The sequence below is a fragment of the Mytilus galloprovincialis genome, chromosome 7, assembly GCF_965363235.1.
Source record: "Mytilus galloprovincialis chromosome 7, xbMytGall1.hap1.1, whole genome shotgun sequence".
NCBI classification, from domain to species: Eukaryota; Metazoa; Mollusca; class Bivalvia; order Mytilida; family Mytilidae; genus Mytilus; species Mytilus galloprovincialis.
The window spans coordinates 75,648,802-75,672,904 of record NC_134844.1 but is presented as its reverse complement, the minus strand read 5'-3'; the positions used below and the strand labels follow the sequence as shown (position 1 = coordinate 75,672,904).

At 32.5% G+C, this 24,103-nt stretch overlaps 1 protein-coding gene across 2 annotated transcripts in view; it reads left to right on the top strand.

Moving 5' to 3' along the window:
- Positions 1-1,481: 1,481 nt before the first annotated feature.
- Positions 1,482-24,103, top strand: part of LOC143083669 (uncharacterized) — a 43,155-nt gene continuing 20,533 nt past the window's right edge. Inside the window, exons 1-7 of one of the 2 annotated variants that reach the window (XM_076259950.1) lie at positions 1,487-1,620; positions 2,064-2,176; positions 2,925-3,065; positions 3,938-4,048; positions 6,558-6,741; positions 9,699-9,831; positions 10,403-10,753. In XM_076259950.1, coding sequence (XP_076116065.1) covers positions 2,102-2,176; positions 2,925-3,065; positions 3,938-4,048; positions 6,558-6,741; positions 9,699-9,831; positions 10,403-10,553 — 795 coding nt within the window. In that variant the 5' untranslated portion in view covers positions 1,487-1,620; positions 2,064-2,101 and the 3' untranslated portion in view covers positions 10,554-10,753. Of the gene's footprint in view, positions 1,621-2,063; positions 2,177-2,924; positions 3,066-3,937; positions 4,049-6,557; positions 6,742-9,698; positions 9,832-10,402; positions 10,754-24,103 lie in introns of those variants that run through there. The other variant, XM_076259951.1, reaches the window with a different exon arrangement.

Here is a 24,103-nt window from a genome sequence, read left to right as displayed (position 1 = left end):
TTTTTGGATCAGTGTCAATTAAACAGTTAAATGATGCCGGATGTATTACATTTCAAACCGGAAGTAGTAGATTATCTCCCTTATACAAACAATATCGTATAGAAACCATATATTAGGGCGCAAGTTCCATATCAGCAGTCGCCTCTCAAAACATCAATATAATAATAAACCATGCATTTTTGGAATCAGCATACTACAAGCTATCATTTGACGCTGTTAATAACTTTTACTTGTTGACATGAATATCAATAATGTGGTCATTTTAATAAATTTCCTGTTACAAAACTTTGAATTTTTCGAAAAGCTAAGGATTTTCTTATTCCAGGCATAGATTACCTTAGCCGTATTTGGCACAACTTTTTGGAATTTTGGATCCTCAATGCTCTTCAACTTTTTACACTTTGGCTTAATAGATATTATGATATGAGCGTCACTGATGAGTCTTATGTAGACGAAACGCGCGTCTGCCGTACTAAATTACTACTATTTTACTATTTTTAGATCAAAATACTGATTATTTTGTATAAATACCTTCAAATGTTCTCTGGACAATAAATTTTTAACTAAATTTGTTTTTATATTGTATGAATCTCTGTAAACTTGTATTTAGTATTTTATCTATATATATATATCTCAAATATTGTCTATCGATAAAGATCTGTTAAGACTTTTGTGTGTTATTTGGTTTTACAAGGTTGATTATTGTTTGGCAAATTGTCTATAACCCCACTTTTCGTTAATTTCATACATACGGACGTCTTATACTTTATGGATAAGCTTACCTTTTTTTTGGCAAGGCGTTTGAACAAATGAATGTTATGTTTTACTATTATGTAATAATATTGCATATAAGTATATTGAATAATCGACATACTTTTATTCACAATTACACTATATATTGCGTAATAGTTTAATATCATTTTGTGTCGTTTATAACGCTTTATCTTTAACACACAAATTAGTACAGGAAAGTTGCGATGAATTTTTCCATGCTTCCACTACTAAACACATTTTTTATGTTTCATAGATTTCTAATTTTGGTATCTTTTAAACATAACCAAATTAAATGTCAGATTTTAATTCAAAGAAATTTGTTTTTTGATCGTCCTTAGTTAATGTCTGATAAACCTTACTCAAATTATTCCGTGAATTGATAATTCATAGATTTGTAAACTTTAATAGGATTGTTCCCGGTGACATCCAGGAAAGTGGACGACTTCTTAGACAGTATATGAAATATTGTAGAAACGTGATTGCACTGTTATCAAATTGTTTGATGATTTTTTTCTTGGAATTAATGTCATTGTTCCCAAAGTATTTCCCTTAAATCAATAAGTTTAGAGTGTTTTCATGTTATTTGATATTTACTACCGGGTATATATTATCAAAAGTGCCACTCATGACAAATCCCTTTCATGATTCACCGGTGTGATACGTTGAATTTTTGGAAATCAATCAAATGGTATTAAAACAGATCTTGATTTACAATAATTTGTAACAGGATGTAAACTTTTAATTTTCATTGGTCACTTCTGTTTTGAATTTGATATAAATTTAACCAGGTTAGAACTATTGAAACAGCTTTAAAGTGAACACATAAAGTTGAGGTTGACTAGAGAGGTAAGTTGAATTTTCTGTTAACATGTTAATTATACATGTTTCATTTAGTTATTAGTTAGAACATATTAATCTTAAAGAGAAATCGCTTCATTGACTTAAAAAAATTAAAGTTGTCAAGGATGAAACAAACTTTAATTTTTGTTTTTCAATGGTAAAATTCCTAGCAATATATTAAACTGTCATATTCCCGATTTAGTACAGGCATTTCGTTATGTAGAACATGTTGTATCAAATTTGGTTCAATATAATTGTTAAATTGGTCGACGAAAGAAGTTTTTAACGACCATGACTGGCTTTACATGGTCGTTTCAACTAGATGAAATCTAACTAGTACGTACTACTTGTTATATTTGTGTTAACTTAAGTAAAACACAACATCAAATATGTGTAACAACCTCATGTTGCGAAATCTGATTTATTTTACATCTTTATTTATTTTCTAGCTTTACTCTTGTGTCACTGTAACCAAGAAGACAAAACAATGTTATTGCAAGTCTTTATTTCCTGTGTTTTTATGATCAATGTTCAATGTGTACCTAAGCACAAATATACTGCTGTAAGTACATTAAGATATCATTTATCGAAACCGAAGCATAACATATGAAAAAATGTTGACCGCTATTATATCATGTTATAACACTTTACAATGTTATATAACTCCAATTTTGTAATGTTAGTGTAATTGTAATTTTGTTGCTTAGTTTTAAATTTTTCGTTACGTTGTGTTTTCTGTTTGTCTAATCGTCGTTTTTTGTTTGTTTTAGTCTTTACTCTGTTCATTTGTTGTCCGTTTTTAATATCCCCTTGGTATATTTCGCCTCTCATTTATTGAATAGTCTTTGTTATATTAGCTTTATCTGCTGAATTTTACGTTCTTTAAATTTTGGCAGGACGATTCCAGTTTACGGAAAGCAAAAGCAGATTATTTAATCAAATAACTAAAAAGGAAACTCAACGAAATAACTCGTTTTGATGAGTATATTTCGGATAACAGCGCTATCGGTGTGTATCATTAGACTACTAAAGTCCTAACGTTGTTATCGACAACGTGTATTCATTATGTCAGAAGTACCAAACAAGGTAAAACAGCTCACAGATAATAATAAACATTGTGGAACTGATCCAACTGCAGTTTCTAAAAAAAATATACCAACGTACCAAGGATTATCAATTAACATTATGTGTATTTAAGCCTGTTATCTACGATGAACTTATCATATACCATCATAGATTGTTTTTTTATTTTTCTACTTTAAAAATCTACTTTAAAAAAACGATGCTAATTATGCACAATTATTTTCCAGACTTTTGATCTCCACGTAGCAGAAAAAGGCGCGCTGTTTGACCAAAGCATCGATACTGATATCAAAAATGACATTATATACTACCACACTCCGGCACACAATGACCTTGATGAAATGTATAAAGTGCAAGATTTTAAGCAGGTAAGTTATTTCAAAAATAAATTGTAGAGCGGATCAACATGACATAAGCTATGACCATACCAATAAATTGTATTTGCATTCAATCCTTTATATACAGAAGCAAAGCATTTAAATTTGGCAACCAAATATTCAACACATATAGAAATTTCTTGTATAGTATAGTATATAAAAACTGATTTGGAAAGACTTCTATACTGTAGTAACTACATGTTTATCTTAAACGACCATTTTGATCTCAAATGAGCGGAAAAGTGTGAACATATAGTTAGTGTTAAATATTTTCCAAAGATACATATATTTGCATAGTTTTAAATTCAATACTGTTTAGGAGTCTTGTAGACAATTCAGTTTTTGCAGTTTTGTAAAGATTAATAAAATATACTGAAAGGATCTTATTTTTTAAGAAAAGATGTTTCTGAACATCACTGAATTGTCTCCGGTCCTTTAATCATGAAGTTCACTTGTGTTAACACTAAAACGGACTTGTTAAGCTATTTGTTATCAGAACAATGTAGAAATCATTTTCACAAAAACACTGTTTCAGTTCGAAATTGGTATACCAACGAAATGAGTTGCCTTATTATAATATTTCTATGTCCCATTAAAACGGCACTGGATGAAACTACTCAATGTTTACATTGAAGTTTAGAGATAAGCCTATTAATTAATTGGGACTCAGAACTGACATTGTAATTTAAAAAAAAATACATGTTGTCATAGTTTGCAGAGTACTTAACACAATATTTAGTATAATGCTATATATAATTTCTACTTGTAATTTCAATATCAATTTACTTCAAATCTTGTATATATTGGATAACTTAAAGGTAATGTGGGTGGTATTTTCTTGAGTAATGTATTTTTGAATGCAGAATATTGAAGTATCCTGTTATCCGTCAAAGTTGGAATGTTATAAGACTTATCTAGACCGAACTGTGTACAGAGATGCCACAGAAACAACAGAGAGCTTAGTAAAGGGATATGTACGTATGATTATTCGATGGTCTTATTTTAGTCGGCCAATTATAAGGATACTACAGATACAGTTAAGTCGGCTTCATATCTTGACTTACATCTAGAAATTGACAATGAGGGTCGGTTGAAGACAAAACTTTACGACAAAAGAGATGATTTCCAATTGTGAACTTTCCATTTCTAAGTAGCAACATTCCAGCAGCACCTGCATACGGGGTATATATCTCCCAATTGATACGATATTCCCGTGCTTGCATTTCCTATCATGATTTTCTTGATAGAGGGTTACTGCTCACAAGGAAGCTATTAAACCAAGAGTTCCAAATGGTGAAGTTGAAATCATCCCTTCGTAAATTTTACGGACGCCATCACGAGTTGGTTGACCGTTATGGAATAACCGTTTCACAAATGATATCGGATATGTTCCTTACGTCGTAACTACAATCCCCTTCCCTTTCATGAATTTGACCTACCGAATTAGACTATTTACCGGATTTGTAATCACATAAGCAACACGACGGGTGCCGCATGTGGAGCAGGATCTGCGTACCCTTCCGGAGCACCTGAGATCACCCCTAGTTTTTGGTGGGGTTCGTGTTGTTTATTCTTTAGTTTTCTATGTTGTGTCATGTGTACTATTGTTTTTCTGTTTGACTTTTTCATTTTTAGCCATGGCGTTGTCAGTTTGTTTTAGATTTATGAGTTTTACTGTCCCTTTGGTATCTTTCGTCCCTCTTTTATAGATCATTACAAATTGGAGAACCTTTGATTCTGAATTCGTCAGGATTCGTCATTATTTTGAAATATTTTCATATATGTAAATCTAATGAAATCTTACTAAATTTTCAAATATGTTCTGTGTTCGCAAATGAAATGTAGATCCATCATATAAAATATCGGTTTTCATTCTTTCCCCTTGGTATTATTCCACTTTGAAATAAAGGTCTGAAAAAATAACAAATAAAAATATTATCTGAAACAAAATCATTATAGTTTAGGAAAATAATGAAAAGATGATGACTAATATTTCAATTTATACGACAACTTTTAAATCCTCAATAGAGCTGTCCGTTACATAGCATCACTTAATCTTTGTAGTATAACTTAAGCATCGAACGTATAATGTATAAGCAAACTAATGAATAATAACACAAAGTTGATGTCAGTTATCGACTGTGTACCATGTGTTCATGACACGAATTTTCAATTGGTCATTTAACAGGACGAAGTGTAAAACATGTAAACACATTACATGCTTACGAGTTTGATAAGAATGTTAATAAAGTATAAGTTGTAAAGTTTCTTCCGACTAAGAGCTAGTATCAGTGATCAACATATGACTCACGAGTAATGATTGTCAATAAATGAAAGGAACGTTTAATAGTCCTGCATCAGGAAACGCATTTGCTTGAATTAGTTATAAATATTGATTTAAGCAAATATACAATAATTCTGTTTTGAAGGTATTATATACCTTTTGATAATTACGGTAAGACATAATTTTTTTTTTTATAACATTTCAATTTATTTTCTGCAAGCTATAAACATCATGTGTCAAAAGTACACAACAGGTTGACTATGCAACAGTGAAACCAGTACGTGTATAACAAATTCCTGTGTTTGTTCATCAATAGCAATGATTTTACACAATTTCTATTCATTAAGTTTATTAAAAGTCCATAAAAAGTTCTACAATATTGATGTTTGTAAGAAGAAAATAGTTTAACACAAACGAAATCTCTAGGACTAAAAAAACTGCAACCTGCAAAAAGTTAAAGAAACAGCAAAAATATGTTCAAACGGAGTGATGAAGGTTTAACGTCCAAACTCAATGATGGTTTTTCAACGATTAGCAATATGACATATATTGGATAACGGTTTTACTTTACGTCTTTTCAAAATATAAACAATTACATACCTACTTTACCTGCATTTAATGTTAAGGTAGCAAAGCGTTTATGTTTCAAAATACTTTGATTATGGCATAAAGAACAGAATTCATAAAGTGATTAAACTGCATTAATAATCATCATCCATTTATAATAAAAAAAATATTAAAAAAAGTCACAGAAGAACGGATTTCAGGTTGTAATAACTATATGATGATTTTTAAATATTGAAAAGGATTTTTTTTAAAGTTTTTTTTCTAACAATTTCAAATATAGAAACTAAACGAGAAAGAATGATTTGTATAAATCCATGAACAACTTTTATTAACGTAAACGATATCAGTGTTAATTTTAAATTCTTATAAATGCAAAAAAACACAAATATAACAATTGGGGGAATTCATTTATGAAGTGAATGATTGACATTTATATTCATCAAATTAAAAAAAAGACTTTTTACAGATTATGAATTGGAATATCAACAGTAAACATGGTAAAGACATAGTATCTTATAAATAAATATATCAGTGGTCAAGTATATTATGTGTGGCAGACAATTCGCTTTCTGAAATACCGAACAATTTTCTTAAATTTTGATTTGTCTCAACTCATTCATCGAACATTACAGAAACATAATGGCAACCACATTTCGGGAGAGGAACCTGCATCAGTCTTTCTAAAAAATTGGTTCAAGAAAAGGGTCATACAGGATTTGAATTCACTTGGTAGCAAAAGTGCAAAAGAATTTGTTGAAGGTTTTGGATTTCAACTATATGAAGTTGGCCTAATTCCAAATAATGCAGACTTTTTAAGTAAGTATCCTATCTTTGGTCAAGTAAGTTCATCGTCAATAAGAAGTCAAGGATAAATGTAAATTTATCGTTACAAGCTATATATGAAAAGCTTTAGAGATATTCTTTATATATATGTAACACTTCCAAACGTGTCCGATTTCCCCAAACGTGTCCATTTCCCCTAAACATGTCCGTAATATTCAAATTTGCCCAAACGTGTCAGATTCCATAACCCCCAAACGTGTCCGATTATTGTTATTTGCCGAAATTTGTCCATTAAAACAAGCCAACACGTTTCACGTCTTTTAGCGCTAATACATGCTTGTCCCAAATCAATACTGATTACGGCAATTCTATGATGGGGGACACAGTTGTAAATAATAAGCATACAAAAATATTGCAAATTTAATCTGTAACATATGAAAATACTATTAAAGGAAATTGCTTATTGTCCAGTTGCAAGTATTTAATGCTTATTTAGAACGAACATACAACAAAATCTAGTGCAGCTGAATTAATCGTTTACTAAATAAATTGTTTGTTTCTAAACAACTCCGATGATGCCTTTTACATAAATCCGACGGCGTGCTTTTAGCAGAATTTACTTTCCTTTTTCAACAGTTCTGATAATAAAAAACTCTTCAAATCATAGAGTGTTTATCAGATTTTTTAATAATTTTTAATAGGTTTCGAGCATCATCGAAGACACACAAAAAGAGACATAATGTCCAGTGTCAAATATTTCATGCATTATTTGAACGACATCATATATGCATGTTAATAATTACTGAATACTGTACATAGGTTTTATTTTCATACCGGGAATTTAAGATAATGCCTACATTTTTTATGGTTATCCGGAATTGACCCTTGTTGTGATTTTAAAATTAAAAAAAATCAGAGCCTGTAAAGACCAATTTTGTTAATGTCTTCAGTAAAAAGGAGTCCAATCTCCGTTATGTAATAGAGGCGGATTGAAACCAATGTTGCCTTATAAAATACAACTGATGGCACCATGAAAGATTGATATTCTCCATACACGAGGTATCTGATTTAATATCTACAATTAAACAGAGAATGGTTACCTTCTTTTACATCCAACATAGCCGAACCATTTTGGACACTTTTACAACGGTTATACTGCCTAAAATTGTTTATTTCTATTCTTTCAATGAAATAGTAAAATAAATATACGGTAAGGAAAGAACAATGACCAAAAAACAACGTATTTATAAAACGGACACGAATGAAAGTTCCAGTAAAAGAAGGAAAAAAGGTTGATTTGGACACGTTTGGGGGATTGGACATGTTTGGGCGTTTATACAAGTCTCACGCTGTGGCGACCTTTTACATTTAGACATGTTTTCTAGTTCAGTGACGTCAAATAGACAAGTTTGTGAGGAAGGGCAAGATCTGAGTGTAACATATATATATATATATGATGAATATATTTATTGTGATTTCGATAACCGAAAATATTTGAATTGTAAGAGAGGTAAACTATAGAAAAGCCATGTTCAAACTCGTGAGTCGAAAACCAACAGACAAACGACTAGACGTCTAAAGCAGTAATAAAACACAATATAGAGAAGATTGATGTTAACGAAAATCATTATCTGGAATGATATCATGTGTTCCTAAGGGGTGGGTGGATCATTCGCCACATGTTTGATTTAATTTAAACTTTTTTGATTATAGCTAATTGGGAAACAGGTTTTTGCAACTTATATTAATCCCTTTCCACTTAGCATGTGCGAGTGTAGTCCAAATAATTATGACGTCTTGAAAGGCTATTATAATTTTTTTCTTTGACGCCTTACTTCGACGTCATAATGCTGAAGCCGCCATTTTCAGTTTGACTTTGAGAGCATATTTTGCTCTCAACTTTGAGACCCAATTAAGCTATGAAATTTTCACTAAAGGCTAAAATAAAATGCATATATAAAAATTCTTACCTTTTATGTGTTTGTTTGTGCAAAATATTTCCAATTAATCACTACAGAAATAATAATATAAGTAACAATTCCATCCGAGGCGGGAACATGTCGACTGCATTTTTTTTTAAACGTTTGTCTGATTTCTTTTTAGGAGATTATAATATAATTTTTATACCAAACTCGGTAAAACCCGAATTTCCGGAACCATTGTTTTACATTATCCGGAAAATCAGGTTCGTCAAAATGGACCGAGTTTGGTTCAAAAATATATTTTATACACCTAAATTGAATCTTCAGGAGAAATCAGCTAAACGTTTAAATATAGCAGTAAATTCCCTCTGAAAGTGCAACTGAACATATGAGTTTGGCGTTATGACGTCGAAGTAAGGCGTCAAAGAAAAAAAATTATAATAGCCTTTCAAGACGTCATAATTATTTGGACTAGTCTGAGTGCTGCCCTGTAGCAGCATTAACCTGCTCTTAAATCTGCAAGAGTGTCTTTTAAGTGCAAGCTATATGAATCTCGCTTAACAAGGGCCAGCCATTTATCGTTCCCTTCCGACGGACTATATTTGGTAAGTCTCATTGTAGGAAACCAATATGGAATTGCTGTTACGACCATTGGCAAAAAGCTATCCTCATCAATAGAACAAATATTTTTGAGAGGGCTTTTTCACTAGTACCTAATTAATTTAAAGATATATACCTTATATGCAGGAAGTCCTGGAATATTGCATCATAGAGTAAAAAGTTGAAAGCATGAAGTTGAACCAACCTCTTTAGTCGTAAACAGTTGCTCTCAACCCACCCACAATGTTAATGTCTAGATTAAGTTAAAATGAATCGAATGTAAATAGTTATCATCATAGAGTAGTTGTTAAAGTTGTATACATTTCATGCTACGTCTGGTTTTTGTGTTGTTAGATTTTTATTCTGCTTGATCAAATTAATAAAGGAATTTGGACTTATTTTGTGTTTTTCCAGCACTCGGGAAATAATGATATTTTGTCATATCATTATGAAAATCCTTTTTTTCAGAGAATACCAATACAACCACTGGAGACAGAAAAAAACGTCAATTGGTATCCATGGATTGTGCAAATGGCGCTGAACCTACAATCAAATATGGCTATACTAACACCCAAGGTTGCGATTGGTTATATGTTTGCGAGTAAGTATAAGTAAACCTATATTATTCATCAAATGTTAAACATATGTTCCATTCAATTTCTATTAGAAGTGCAAAACATAAAGAGAACGTTCCTCACAATAAATATAAAATAGTCATTTTCATTCATGCAGTGTTCATGGTTAAATGAAGATTAACTGAATATGTTTCATGAAGTCTTTGGAATTTTGCTATGGAAATTTTATTTTCTCCAATTTTCTTAGTATCAGGAAAAAAATGTTAAAAGCACTAAAACATGTAATGTTTCTTTTTTTAAGGGAATTAAGAATACGTTTCATTTTTCAAAGGAAGTTCCATTTGATTAGGGACTTTTCGTTTTGAATTTTCCTCGAAGTTCAGTATTTTTGTGATTTTACTTGTTTTTACAAATAACGATGTTAAGTTGATTTAAATTATGCAATATATTCGACTATATCCACATTCATGGGAAAAAAGAGATTTTAATTGTTGTCTGATTAATGTTGTATAACACCTCTTTGATTCCAATTTTCATACCTCGCATGGAAATGTTTATTCATTCATTTTCTAAACAATGCCTTCTATTGAATTTTAGTCCAACTCTTAGCAATACGGGACATGGAATTAGTGTAGAACTGCACTGTCCAAAATCTCATGTTCGTGACAGAGTGTACATGTCCTGTCTTTGCTGTCCTGAACATAATACAGTAAGCGCCTGTGACTGCCAAGCGATGAATTATGAATGAGAACTTCTATCTTAGTGATGACAGAGATTTAATTGTTGTGATGAATCATAATCGATTTTAACCTAAATTGACGTATGTCGTTAATTCTATGTGTGATATTGTAGTCAATAATTAATGTATAAATTCTATGAGTTTATTTCTTTTTTCAATGATGCTTGAGCTAATAAAATATAATTAATAATAAATCACATGCATTAAAATGAATCTTATTTTCTTACAATATGTCCGTTTTTGAAATTTGTTTTGCCTTTTGCAAATGTTAAATGCAAAACCAGTTTATTATGACGATATTACGTGATTATTTCTGTGTCGATCTCGTTATTTATATAAAACACTGCGTAGAAAAATCAAAGACTAAACAAAACAAGTCTTACTTAAAACCTGGATGTATTATAACTGCTCTGGAAGGATTAAGTTGATCATACTTCCCATGTGGCACTCGTCGTGTTGTTAAAATCAGTACAAACCCGGTAGTAATTCTAATACCGGATTGTAATTACGACATAGGGAAAATATCCGTTGACATAATATATTAAACAGATATTTTAAAACTGGCATCATAGATAATTCAAATAAGTACACTACGATAACTACAACCGTTGTTTTTACTTCCTTTTAAATCATTTCATCCATGTGACTTAGCAAATAAATGCAGAAGATATTGATTACTATTAACTTAATACTATAATAGAGGGGTGAAAGATACCAGAGGGAAGTCAAACTCATAGATCGAAAATAAAATGTCAACACTATGGCTTACAAAGAAAAAGACAAACAGACAAATTATAGTACAAAAGACACAACATAAAAACAAACAAAAGACTTTGCAACACGGACCCCACCAAACAATAACGGTGATCTCAGGTGCTCCGGAAAGATAAGTAGATTCTGCTCTATATGTAGCATCCGTGGTGTTGCTCATGTTACTATAAACCTGATAAATAGTGTGATTCAGTAGGTTTCATTCGTGAAAATGGGAAAAGGATTTTAGTCACGAAATAAGGAACATATCCAAAATTATATGTAAAGCGATTACTTCAAAACGGTCAACTAACTCCTGATATCGTCTGTAAAGTTTACGAAGCATTGAATTCAATTTCATCATTTGGAACATTTGGTTTAATAGCTTCATTCTGAGCAGCAACCCTCTATAAAGGAAATCATGATATGGAATACAATCCTGGGAATATCGTATCTATCAGGAGATATAGACTTTGTTTGCAGGCGCAGCTGGAATGTTGCTACATAGAAATGGAAAGATCACAATGGGAAGCTGAAATCATCCCTGCTTTCGCAATGTTTTGTTTTCCACTGACCCTCATTGTAGCTGCATTAGTTTTTGTATTGTTTTGTAAGGATGTTGTTTTTTGACTGAAAAGTTTAGTTTCTAGTTTTATTTAGAACTAGTTAGACATAAGAAGTTTCGGCCACCAATGTTTTTAACGTGTAGTTTGTTCTAATGGTTAGGAAATACTTTTTTTTTCATTTTTTGTAACAAGTAAGTCGGGCTTTAAACGCAAAAACGTATAATCAAACATAAATCATTTTGATAAAAGAAAATAAACGTCCATTAAGAGTGAAATTGTTACACTGCTTTTATCATTTAGTTACGTATATTTTCAAAAGCAATGATAAATAGGATTTCAATGTGTAATATAAAAAGGAATCAACAAATTCCTTTTTGAGTATATGACAACGAAATGCTTTCGATATTGGATCATTCCAGTTAATTTACATTACAGTGGGATTTTTTTGTACGTCTCAGAAATGTTTTTTTATAAAAAACTACATTTTCATAATAAATTTATATTTTTGATATTGGATATATAATGCTTCTACTCTCGAAGCTTCATGGTAAAAGAATTACATATGAGTAGTTGGTATAACTTTTAAAATATGTCTTTTCATATATATATACCCTGCATATGTTCAAATCATCATCAACACATTTTTTTATTGTCAAAAGAAAACATATATTAGAGGAGTATACATTACTTTTATGAAATCCCTTGATTCATCTTGGTTTTTGCAATGTCGATCATTTGTTAGTAAGTTGTATTTAGGTTCTATCTTTGGTTTTTTTGTGGTTTTTTTTGTGTGTTGTACTAGATTCGATTGTGACTTTGTCTTAGTTCAATTACCTTCCTGAGAAAATAAATTGATGTTCTGATTGAGTTCGAAACCCAATTCGGCAAGTTCCCATCGATCAGATCTTTGTTAAAGGAATTTACAATTTTACCTCACAATTCAGTGTTTTACATGTAAGTAGTATAATGCGTTCGTTTGATTTTTTTTTAGAAAAACGGTTCTGATTTAAAATAAAGTTTTATTTCTTTACACTAAGAAACCAGTAAATATTTTAGATACAAGAGTCAGAATATGATACTTATGAAGCATGTTATATGGGTTGTTACTTATTTCTGGATACATATCAGTGACACCAAAAAGCTGAGTGTATTTATATTAGACGAATACTTTTACTATTAATAAACAACTATATGTTATATTACTTAAGTGTATCGGATTTTCATAATCTCAGTTTAAAGAAATTGAAGGAGGGTGAATACAGAAGTGTATCAATCAGCCAACCTTTACCTTTACCTGAAACAATAGTGTTACATCCCAACATAGAGAGACACACTATAAAATATTAATTGAAATTGCTTAACTCATTCAAAAAACATATCAACAAAGCAGGCGAACATACATTGAACAATAAAATTTGATCTATGACACAATGGCTATACAAAATTATTGAAACAAGAGGTGATATGTTAAACAATATCAGAAAGACAACCATAACCGTGGATAAAATGCCACCTGAAGAAATAACGTATACAGGTAAATAAAAATTATTTTGTCGTAAGGTATGCAAACATGGAATACGAAAATATGTTTTACAAAATAATTATTTTTGCTATTCGTAACACAAGATCAAAAGTGAAAATTTAAAGACATACGGAACACTTATGACACTGGTATATATTTAAAATATTCGGACAAAATATGACACGAAATAAGTGAACATAAAACAACGCAAATACATTAACATAAACGATTTGAGAGGACTTACAGTCACTAAAAGCTAGTTAAAAGCTAAAAAAAAAAACCAATTGATTAGAAACAAATTAAGCGCCAGTGCAAAACAATACTAATGAACAGCCGAGGGATTTAGTTTTTTAACGTCATGGACAGGCAAAGGCGTCGTAAATGCCGATACATATACCTACTACTTGTCTATACACTTTTTAATAAACCGTTCATATATGTTGACCAGGAGAACATTTAAAGCTTAGATAATATATTCTCATTTCCAGTAAGTGTATCGCTACCAAAAAAAGATTAAAACGAGTTACATAAAATAAATTAGAAATGAGATTAGAAAAAACAAAACAATAAATAAAAAAAAAAACAATAAATCAAAATGACAATATCTTTTTGTGTGGAAGTGTAGTGTAGAGATTAGCACAACATTCATTACTAGCAACACAATTAATAGGGCCATCCAAATAGATATAGGAAGATGTGGTATGAGTGCCAATGAGACAACTCTCCATTCAAGTCACAGTATATAAAATTAAACCACTATAGGTCAAGGTACGGCCTACAACACGAAGCCCAGACTGACACCGAACAGCAAGCTATAAAGGGTCCCAAAAATTACTAGTGTATCCCATTCAAACGGGAAAACTAACGGCCTAAGCTATATAAAAAAACATATATCCTCATGATCCACATAATTAGACGACAACCACTGACATCAGATTCCTGACTTAGGACAGGTGCAAACAATTGCAGCGGGATTAAACGTTTTCATGGTACCAGATGTTCTCCAATTTCTGAATTAGAAGTATAATATCACAACACAGACACACTATAAAATGTCAATTGATGACTTAACGTAATGAAAAAAATCAGGTATTTCATCTAAACCCATGGAAGAATTTTTCACACTCCAAATATAAGTTTTAGACGAATTAGACTATTTACCGATTTTTTTAACACATAAGTAACACGACGGGTGCCACATGTGGAGCAGGATCTGCTTACCCTTCCGGAGCACCTGAGATCACTCTTAGTTTTTGATGGGGTTCTTGTTACTTATTCTTTGGTTTTCTATGTTGCATCATGTGTACTATCGTATGTCTGTTAGTGTGTTTGATTTTTAGTCATGCCGCTGTCATTGTTTTTTTTTATTTTTGAGTTTGACTGTCCCTCTGGTATATTTTGTCCCTCTTTTATACCATTATTTTCATAAGCGTAATTATAAAAATTGTCATGAAGTTCTTTGATAGTAATGAGGTAGTTAAAAGCACCGGCAGATAAGTAGTAGAACACTTATATAAACTTGATCGGGAGATGAAACGGTGTTTAAATGGTTGTTTGTGTAATTTTGGTAAAAGTACATAGTCGGGACTTCAAAATTTTCAGAGGATGCTTTAAGCTGTATAGTGGCCGTGCTAAACTTGTTTACAATTTGACTCTTAGTGGAGCGAAAGAACCTGAATGTAGAATAACTGATATTTTTGTTGTGGAGATATTCCTTGGTGTGTCTTCGTCATACCACCACTACATTATTTGCTGTCTAGTCGTTCAATAAAGCGAAACGACAAACCAGGGCAAGGTTTAAGCGTCGGAAAGGAATTGAATTATGTGCAACTGCCAAAACGAACCCTAAGCAATTTTGGTCAGCCATAAAACCTAAGACTAAATCACGCTGTGTAGTAGACAATGATGTACTGTTTTAACATTTTGAAACTATTCTTGGGGACAGTCCACCAGATATCTGCAACGAAGTATTAGACTTACTAAATAATATACAAATAAGTGAATCCCACGTTGACTTTTTAGATTCTGAAATTACTGATGAAGAAGTTATTAAAGCAATACACAAATTGAAATCCGGAAAAAGTGCGGGTAACGACAGCATTATAGGTGAAATGTTCTCAGCGGGTCCACTACTTTTTGCGCCGATCTTAAAAACACTTTCCAATAATGTATTTGAAAATGGGATTTTTCCTGAACTCTGGACAGAAGGACTTGTAATTGCAGTTCCGAAAAGTGGTGATTTAACAGACCCAAACAACTATAGACCTATTATATTAGTAAGTGTCTTATTTAAACTATTTACGTCTATATTAACAAGTCGCTTACTAGCGTGGTCAGGAGATGAGGAAAATTTAATTGATAACCAATTTGGATTCCTACCAGGCCGTTCAACTATAGATGCAATTTTTGTTATCCATGGAATTATTACACATATCCTGCAACGTAAAATGAAACTGTTTTGTACCTTTGTGGATTTCCGTAAAGCATTTGATAAACTAAGCAGACGGATCTTATTATATAAACTTCTACAAAATGGTGTCAGTAGCAAATTCGTTAATATGATCAAATCTATTTATTCGTCTGTCCGGCTACGAGTTAGATCTGGTGGTTTACTTTCGGACGCAATTAACAATTAACTTGGTGTGAAACACGGGGACCCATTGTCTCCCTTTTTATTTTTGTTCTTCATCAATGATATTATGGAAGATATGTCCGTAAATGCTAGTGATGACGTTGTACAACTGAATGGTTTTCTAATTTACTTAATTCTTTTCGCTGATGACACTGTATTGTTTAGTAAGTCTCCTGAAATGTTACAAAAATTACTAAATAATCTATCAATCTATTGTAAGAAATGCAACATTGAGGTAAATACAGACAAAACCAAAGTTGTTGTTTTTAGAAATGGATGGCAGCCAGCTAACTTCAGTTTCGTGTATGAAGGTAAAGAACTACAGATAGTGGACTCTTACGTGTATTTGGGTACGCTACTCCATTACAATGGATTTTTTTACATACCCAAAAAAGATTATCTCAACAGGGATCAAGAGCGCTTTCGTCACTTCTGAACTCTTTAAAACATATGTTTTTATCCACAAGTCAAGAATGTGTACTGTTCGATAGTATGGTTGGTTCCGTATTGAACTATGCATCTGAAATATGGGGTTTTTACCGTGCAAATGATATATATAGATTCTTACATTGATACCAGTGGATTATTGGATTTATCCAATCGAGATAGTTAAATTATCAATTTTAAAGTCCGAGCCGCCTCGGCGAGGACTTTAAAATTGATAATTTAACTATCGAGATTGGATAAATCCGATAATCCACGAGTAACTATGTAAGAATCTGTTTCTCTAATGATTAAAAAGACATTTTCTTTTTTTGTTTACCGAAAATCCCCTTCGAGTTCCTTTCACATTGCACGAAGTTGTCAATTTCATTAACTAAAAAGGTCATGACCCTCAAAATCATCCAATGATCTTTTGAGATCACCAGCAACTACACGTTGATTAAATTTTTTTATACAATGGGTTCGGAAAGGGATAAATTTCCATAGAGTTAGAGAAAGAGCAAATACACAACCGTTTCTGTAGATTTGTTTTAAAACTAGGTAAAAATGTTCCTTTAAGTTTTCTATGTGGTGAACTTGGTCATTTGCCTATGTATGTCTCAAGAAAACAAATTATTTTGAAATATTGGCTTCATATTATTGTAAATAAGCCACCTACTGTTTATGATGTTTACCAACTTTTATTAGAAGATGCAAACAAGGGTAAAAAGAACTGGGCGTCTAGTGTTCGTGATTTATTGTTTAATCTTGGTTTGAACTATGTTTGGACTGCACAGAATTATGAAAATATACAGATAGATGTTATAAAAACTCGTATAAAGGACCAGTAGTTACAAACTTGGTATGCATCAATAAATGATTGTGAAAAACTATGTATTTAAAAACACCTCAAAAAAGACTTTGTAATAGAGAATTATTTAGATTTTTTTTTATTAATAGTAACTTACTTACAAAATTGAGAAGTGGTACTTTGAAACTGAATTTGGAATTAGGGCGATATAAAAATATTCATAGACATATGTGTCTATGTATATGCTGCAATATGGCTTGTATTGAAAATGAATACCACTTTTTACTTGTATGTCCAGCTTACAGAACTGTGAGACAAGAACATTTGCCAAAATATTATTTTCTTGGCCAAATAATTTTAAACTTTTTCATTTACTTCAAGCAAAATCAAAATTAATCACAACTAAACTGTGTAACTATCTGAAATATGGTTGGAAAATTAGATCATGTATTGTGAATTAATTGTACCTTTATTATATTATGTATTGTTCTCTGCTATCTGTTGTTTTGTCACATTGTATATACTTGTTTATGTATTGCCATAGCATATTATTTATGCTTTTGCAAATAAAATATAAATTCATTCAGTCTACCGGTACGAAACAAAACGCTTTGCGAGTACTTGAAGTTTATAATTTATTCTAGAAATGTGTATAACATGGAACATATTATAAATTTCAGAATTATTTTCAGTTTTCAAAATGATATATGCGAATATCAACAGTATTCATGATTTTATTAAAATAACTCTCTAGAGATTTTCTATTAGATTATTATGTGTACAATATTTTTTACAAATTACTTTGTGGTACTGTATCTATCTTTTATTGATAGAGGACGATATTTATAGAAACGTTTTGACCTCATGATCCTCGACGATGTTTAGATCTCATGTAATAACATGACCGTAGGGAACGTTTCTAAAGCTGAATGTTAAGTCTTTTTTTCTATTTTGACGTCTGATGTAACTGACGTATATTTATAAATAAAGATATTTTGTTTACACAAAATGTGCATGGAAAATTTTCAATGTGGCCACTATTACAGGCTGAGGCCACTTATATTTCGTAATTATAACAGTTTTTAACATTACCACCCATCTTATATTGAATACTATATATGTTTTAATCAACAAAGAAGCTCAATTTCCTTGTATTTAATAAAAGCAATCAGTGTTTGTTATTGTTCGGGTTTTCTCGAGAGCAACTGTGAATTCGTCCGGGTTTTTATACAAATGGTCTGGGTTTTTAACAGAAAATTTGAAAGTATTTTTGTATTTTTTTCTATCTGATGAGTTAAGCCTCTTTTACATGTTTTGACTAATGTTTATTCATCTGATGAGTTTAGCCTTTTTCAACTTATTTTTATAGTTCGTTCTTATGTTGTACTGTTATACCACTGTCCTAGGTTAGGGAGGGTTGAGATCCCGCTAAAATGTTTAACCCCGCCACATTATTTATGTATGTGCCTATCCCAAGTCAGTAGCCTGTAATTCAGTGGTTGTCGTTTGTTTATGTGTTACATATTTGTTTTTCTTTTTTTTACATAAATGAGGCCGTTTGTTTTCTCGTTTGAATTGTTTTACATTGTCTTTTCGGGGTCTTTTATAGCTGACAATGCGGTATGGGCTTTGTTCATTGTTGAAGGCCGTATGGTGACCTATAGTTGTTAATGTCTGTGTCATTTTGTTCTTTTGTGGATAGTTGTCTCATTGGCAAACATACCACATCTTCCTTTTTTTTAACTTTAAAAAATTACTTTTTTCTAGTTTATAACTGTAATTAAGTGAAAGACAATGTCATATATTCCAAATAAGTCATCAAAAACATATCAAAATGAATCTTTTTCAATTTAATGCAAATAGTCTGAAGAGCGTTATACAACTACTTTCCAGTGTTCATTTAGAAATAACTTGATCCTTAACAAAACGGTGTCAAGAACATTATGCAGGGAACTCATATTTATTTTAACTTCATTTCAAGCTACTTTTGATTTTTAAGTTAATAATATTTCTTGTGGTGAACTCCTGAGATAAATAAAAGAAACTAATTATTAAAAAACCATAAAAAAAACCACACACACACTTAATCCATCACATTTTTATTGCCATTGAACACAAAATTCAAAATTTGAATAACATTTCAGATACAATCAACAATAAAATGACCCTTTAAGCAATGATAGACAAATACAAAATGTGTATATTATATGCTATCACCAGCTAGATTGTCCAGTGCTTTGAACGACACCAGGAACAACATTATAATTGATTAATATTCATATTTTCCACCTTTTAGACACTTTTCTTTTATTGAAAGGAAGTTATCATGGTGTTTAGTTGCTGTATAACCAATTATTATATTTGCATAATCAGACTTCTTTTCACAGTTGAAGCATATAGTCATTTTCGGTTTCCATTTCTTTAACACTAAAATATATAATACAAAATAAACGACAAATTGATATATACTTGTAATGAAATAAGTGAGATGTATACTCCAGGGGCGGATCCAGCCATTTATTTTAAAAGGGGGTTACCAACCCAGGACAAAAGGGGGGGTGTCAAACTATATGTCCCCGTTCAAATGCATTGATCGGCAAAAAAAGGGGATTCCAACCCCCGGAAACCATCCACCCTCCCTGGATCCGCCTATGAACTCTTTTTAGAACATACATTTCATCTTATACAATATACGTATGTCCGTCTCAATTCGAATTGTCTACACTTATGTTCCGGGTCATATGGGTATTAGGACCATACGGGCATGGTCACGACCATATGCGTATACTCATATGGTCAAACTGTACGCGTATGGTCGGATCATATGACAGATATAGGTAGATGTGGTATTAGTGCCGATGAGACAACTCTCCATCCAAATAACAATTTATAAAAGTAAACCGTTATATGCCAAGGTCCGGCCATCAACACGGCTCATTGGTTCACACCGAACATCAAGCTATGAAGGGCCCCCAAAATAACTAGTTGAAAACCATTCAAACGGGAAAACTACATGTAACATTTTAGGGTGGGGTAAATAAAAGATATCTATAACAATAAACGAAAGATATATTTATGTTACTTGGCAAAATTGTTATCAAAAGTACCAGGATTATAATTTAGTACGCCAGACGCGCGTTTCGTCTACATAAGACTCATCAGTGACGCTCATAACAAAATATTTATAAAGCCAAACAAGTAAAAAGTTGAAGAGCATTGAGGATCCAAAATTTCAAAAAGTTGTGCCAAATACGGCTAAGGTAATCTATGCCTGGGATAAGAAAATCCTTAGTTTTTCGAAAAATTCAAAGTTTTGTAAAGAACAGGAAATTTATAAAAATGATCACATTATTGATATTCATGTCAACACCGAAGTGTTGACTACTGGGCTGGTGATACCCTCGGGGACGAAACGTCCACCAGCAGTGGCATCGACCCAGTGGTGTAAATAGTTATCAAAAGTACCAGGATTATAATTTAGTACGCCAGACGCGCGTTTCGTCTACATAAGACTCATCAGTGACGCTCATAACAAAATATTTATAAAGCCAAACAAGTAAAAAGTTGAAGAGCATTGAGGATCCAAAATTTCAAAAAGTTGTGCCAAATACGGCTAAGGTAATCTATGCCTGGGATAAGAAAATCCTTAGTTTTTCGAAAAATTCAAAGTTTTGTAAAGAACAGGAAATTTATAAAAATGATCACATTATTGATATTCATGTCAACACCGAAGTGTTGACTACTGGGCTGGTGATACCCTCGGGGACGAAACGTCCACCAGCAGTGGCATCGACCCAGTGGTGTAAATAGTTATCAAAAGTACCAGGATTATAATTTAGTACGCCAGACGCGCGTTTCGTCTACATAAGACTCATCAGTGACGCTCATAACAAAATATTTATAAAGCCAAACAAGTAAAAAGTTGAAGAGCATTGAGGATCCAAAATTTCAAAAAGTTGTGCCAAATACGGCTAAGGTAATCTATGCCTGGGATAAGAAAATCCTTAGTTTTTCGAAAAATTCAAAGTTTTGTAAAGAACAGGAAATTTATAAAAATGATCACATTATTGATATTCATGTCAACACCGAAGTGTTGACTACTGGGCTGGTGATACCCTCGGGGACGAAACGTCCACCAGCAGTGGCATCGACCCAGTGGTGTAAATAGTTATCAAAAGTACCAGGATTATAATTTAGTACGCCAGACGCGCGTTTCGTCTACATAAGACTCATCAGTGACGCTCATAACAAAATATTTATAAAGCCAAACAAGTAAAAAGTTGAAGAGCATTGAGGATCCAAAATTTCAAAAAGTTGTGCCAAATACGGCTAAGGTAATCTATGCCTGGGATAAGAAAATCCTTAGTTTTTCGAAAAATTCAAAGTTTTGTAAAGAACAGGAAATTTATAAAAATGATCACATTATTGATATTCATGTCAACACCGAAGTGTTGACTACTGGGCTGGTGATACCCTCGGGGACGAAACGTCCACCAGCAGTGGCATCGACCCAGTGGTGTAAATAGTTATCAAAAGTACCAGGATTATAATTTAGTACGCCAGACGCGCGTTTCGTCTACATAAGACTCATCAGTGACGCTCATAACAAAATATTTATAAAGCCAAACAAGTAAAAAGTTGAAGAGCATTGAGGATCCAAAATTTCAAAAAGTTGTGCCAAATACGGCTAAGGTAATCTATGCCTGGGATAAGAAAATCCTTAGTTTTTCGAAAAATTCAAAGTTTTGTAAAGAACAGGAAATTTATAAAAATGATCACATTATTGATATTCATGTCAACACCGAAGTGTTGACTACTGGGCTGGTGATACCCTCGGGGACGAAACGTCCACCAGCAGTGGCATCGACCCAGTGGTGTAAATAGTTATCAAAAGTACCAGGATTATAATTTAGTACGCCAGACGCGCGTTTCGTCTACATAAGACTCATCAGTGACGCTCATAACAAAATATTTATAAAGCCAAACAAGTAAAAAGTTGAAGAGCATTGAGGATCCAAAATTTCAAAAAGTTGTGCCAAATACGGCTAAGGTAATCTATGCCTGGGATAAGAAAATCCTTAGTTTTTCGAAAAATTCAAAGTTTTGTAAAGAACAGGAAATTTATAAAAATGATCACATTATTGATATTCATGTCAACACCGAAGTGTTGACTACTGGGCTGGTGATACCCTCGGGGACGAAACGTCCACCAGCAGTGGCATCGACCCAGTGGTGTAAATAGTTATCAAAAGTACCAGGATTATAATTTAGTACGCCAGACGCGCGTTTCGTCTACATAAGACTCATCAGTGACGCTCATAACAAAATATTTATAAAGCCAAACAAGTAAAAAGTTGAAGAGCATTGAGGATCCAAAATTTCAAAAAGTTGTGCCAAATACGGCTAAGGTAATCTATGCCTGGGATAAGAAAATCCTTAGTTTTTCGAAAAATTCAAAGTTTTGTAAAGAACAGGAAATTTATAAAAATGATCACATTATTGATATTCATGTCAACACCGAAGTGTTGACTACTGGGCTGGTGATACCCTCGGGGACGAAACGTCCACCAGCAGTGGCATCGACCCAGTGGTGTAAATAGTTATCAAAAGTACCAGGATTATAATTTAGTACGCCAGACGCGCGTTTCGTCTACATAAGACTCATCAGTGACGCTCATAACAAAATATTTATAAAGCCAAACAAGTAAAAAGTTGAAGAGCATTGAGGATCCAAAATTTCAAAAAGTTGTGCCAAATACGGCTAAGGTAATCTATGCCTGGGATAAGAAAATCCTTAGTTTTTCGAAAAATTCAAAGTTTTGTAAAGAACAGGAAATTTATAAAAATGATCACATTATTGATATTCATGTCAACACCGAAGTGTTGACTACTGGGCTGGTGATACCCTCGGGGACGAAACGTCCACCAGCAGTGGCATCGACCCAGTGGTGTAAATAGTTATCAAAAGTACCAGGATTATAATTTAGTACGCCAGACGCGCGTTTCGTCTACATAAGACTCATCAGTGACGCTCATAACAAAATATTTATAAAGCCAAACAAGTAAAAAGTTGAAGAGCATTGAGGATCCAAAATTTCAAAAAGTTGTGCCAAATACGGCTAAGGTAATCTATGCCTGGGATAAGAAAATCCTTAGTTTTTCGAAAAATTCAAAGTTTTGTAAAGAACAGGAAATTTATAAAAATGATCACATTATTGATATTCATGTCAACACCGAAGTGTTGACTACTGGGCTGGTGATACCCTCGGGGACGAAACGTCCACCAGCAGTGGCATCGACCCAGTGGTGTAAATAGTTATCAAAAGTACCAGGATTATAATTTAGTACGCCAGACGCGCGTTTCGTCTACATAAGACTCATCAGTGACGCTCATAACAAAATATTTATAAAGCCAAACAAGTAAAAAGTTGAAGAGCATTGAGGATCCAAAATTTCAAAAAGTTGTGCCAAATACGGCTAAGGTAATCTATGCCTGGGATAAGAAAATCCTTAGTTTTTCGAAAAATTCAAAGTTTTGTAAAGAACAGGAAATTTATAAAAATGATCACATTATTGATATTCATGTCAACACCGAAGTGTTGACTACTGGGCTGGTGATACCCTCGGGGACGAAACGTCCACCAGCAGTGGCATCGACCCAGTGGTGTAAATAGTTATCAAAAGTACCAGGATTATAATTTAGTACGCCAGACGCGCGTTTCGTCTACATAAGACTCATCAGTGACGCTCATAACAAAATATTTATAAAGCCAAACAAGTAAAAAGTTGAAGAGCATTGAGGATCCAAAATTTCAAAAAGTTGTGCCAAATACGGCTAAGGTAATCTATGCCTGG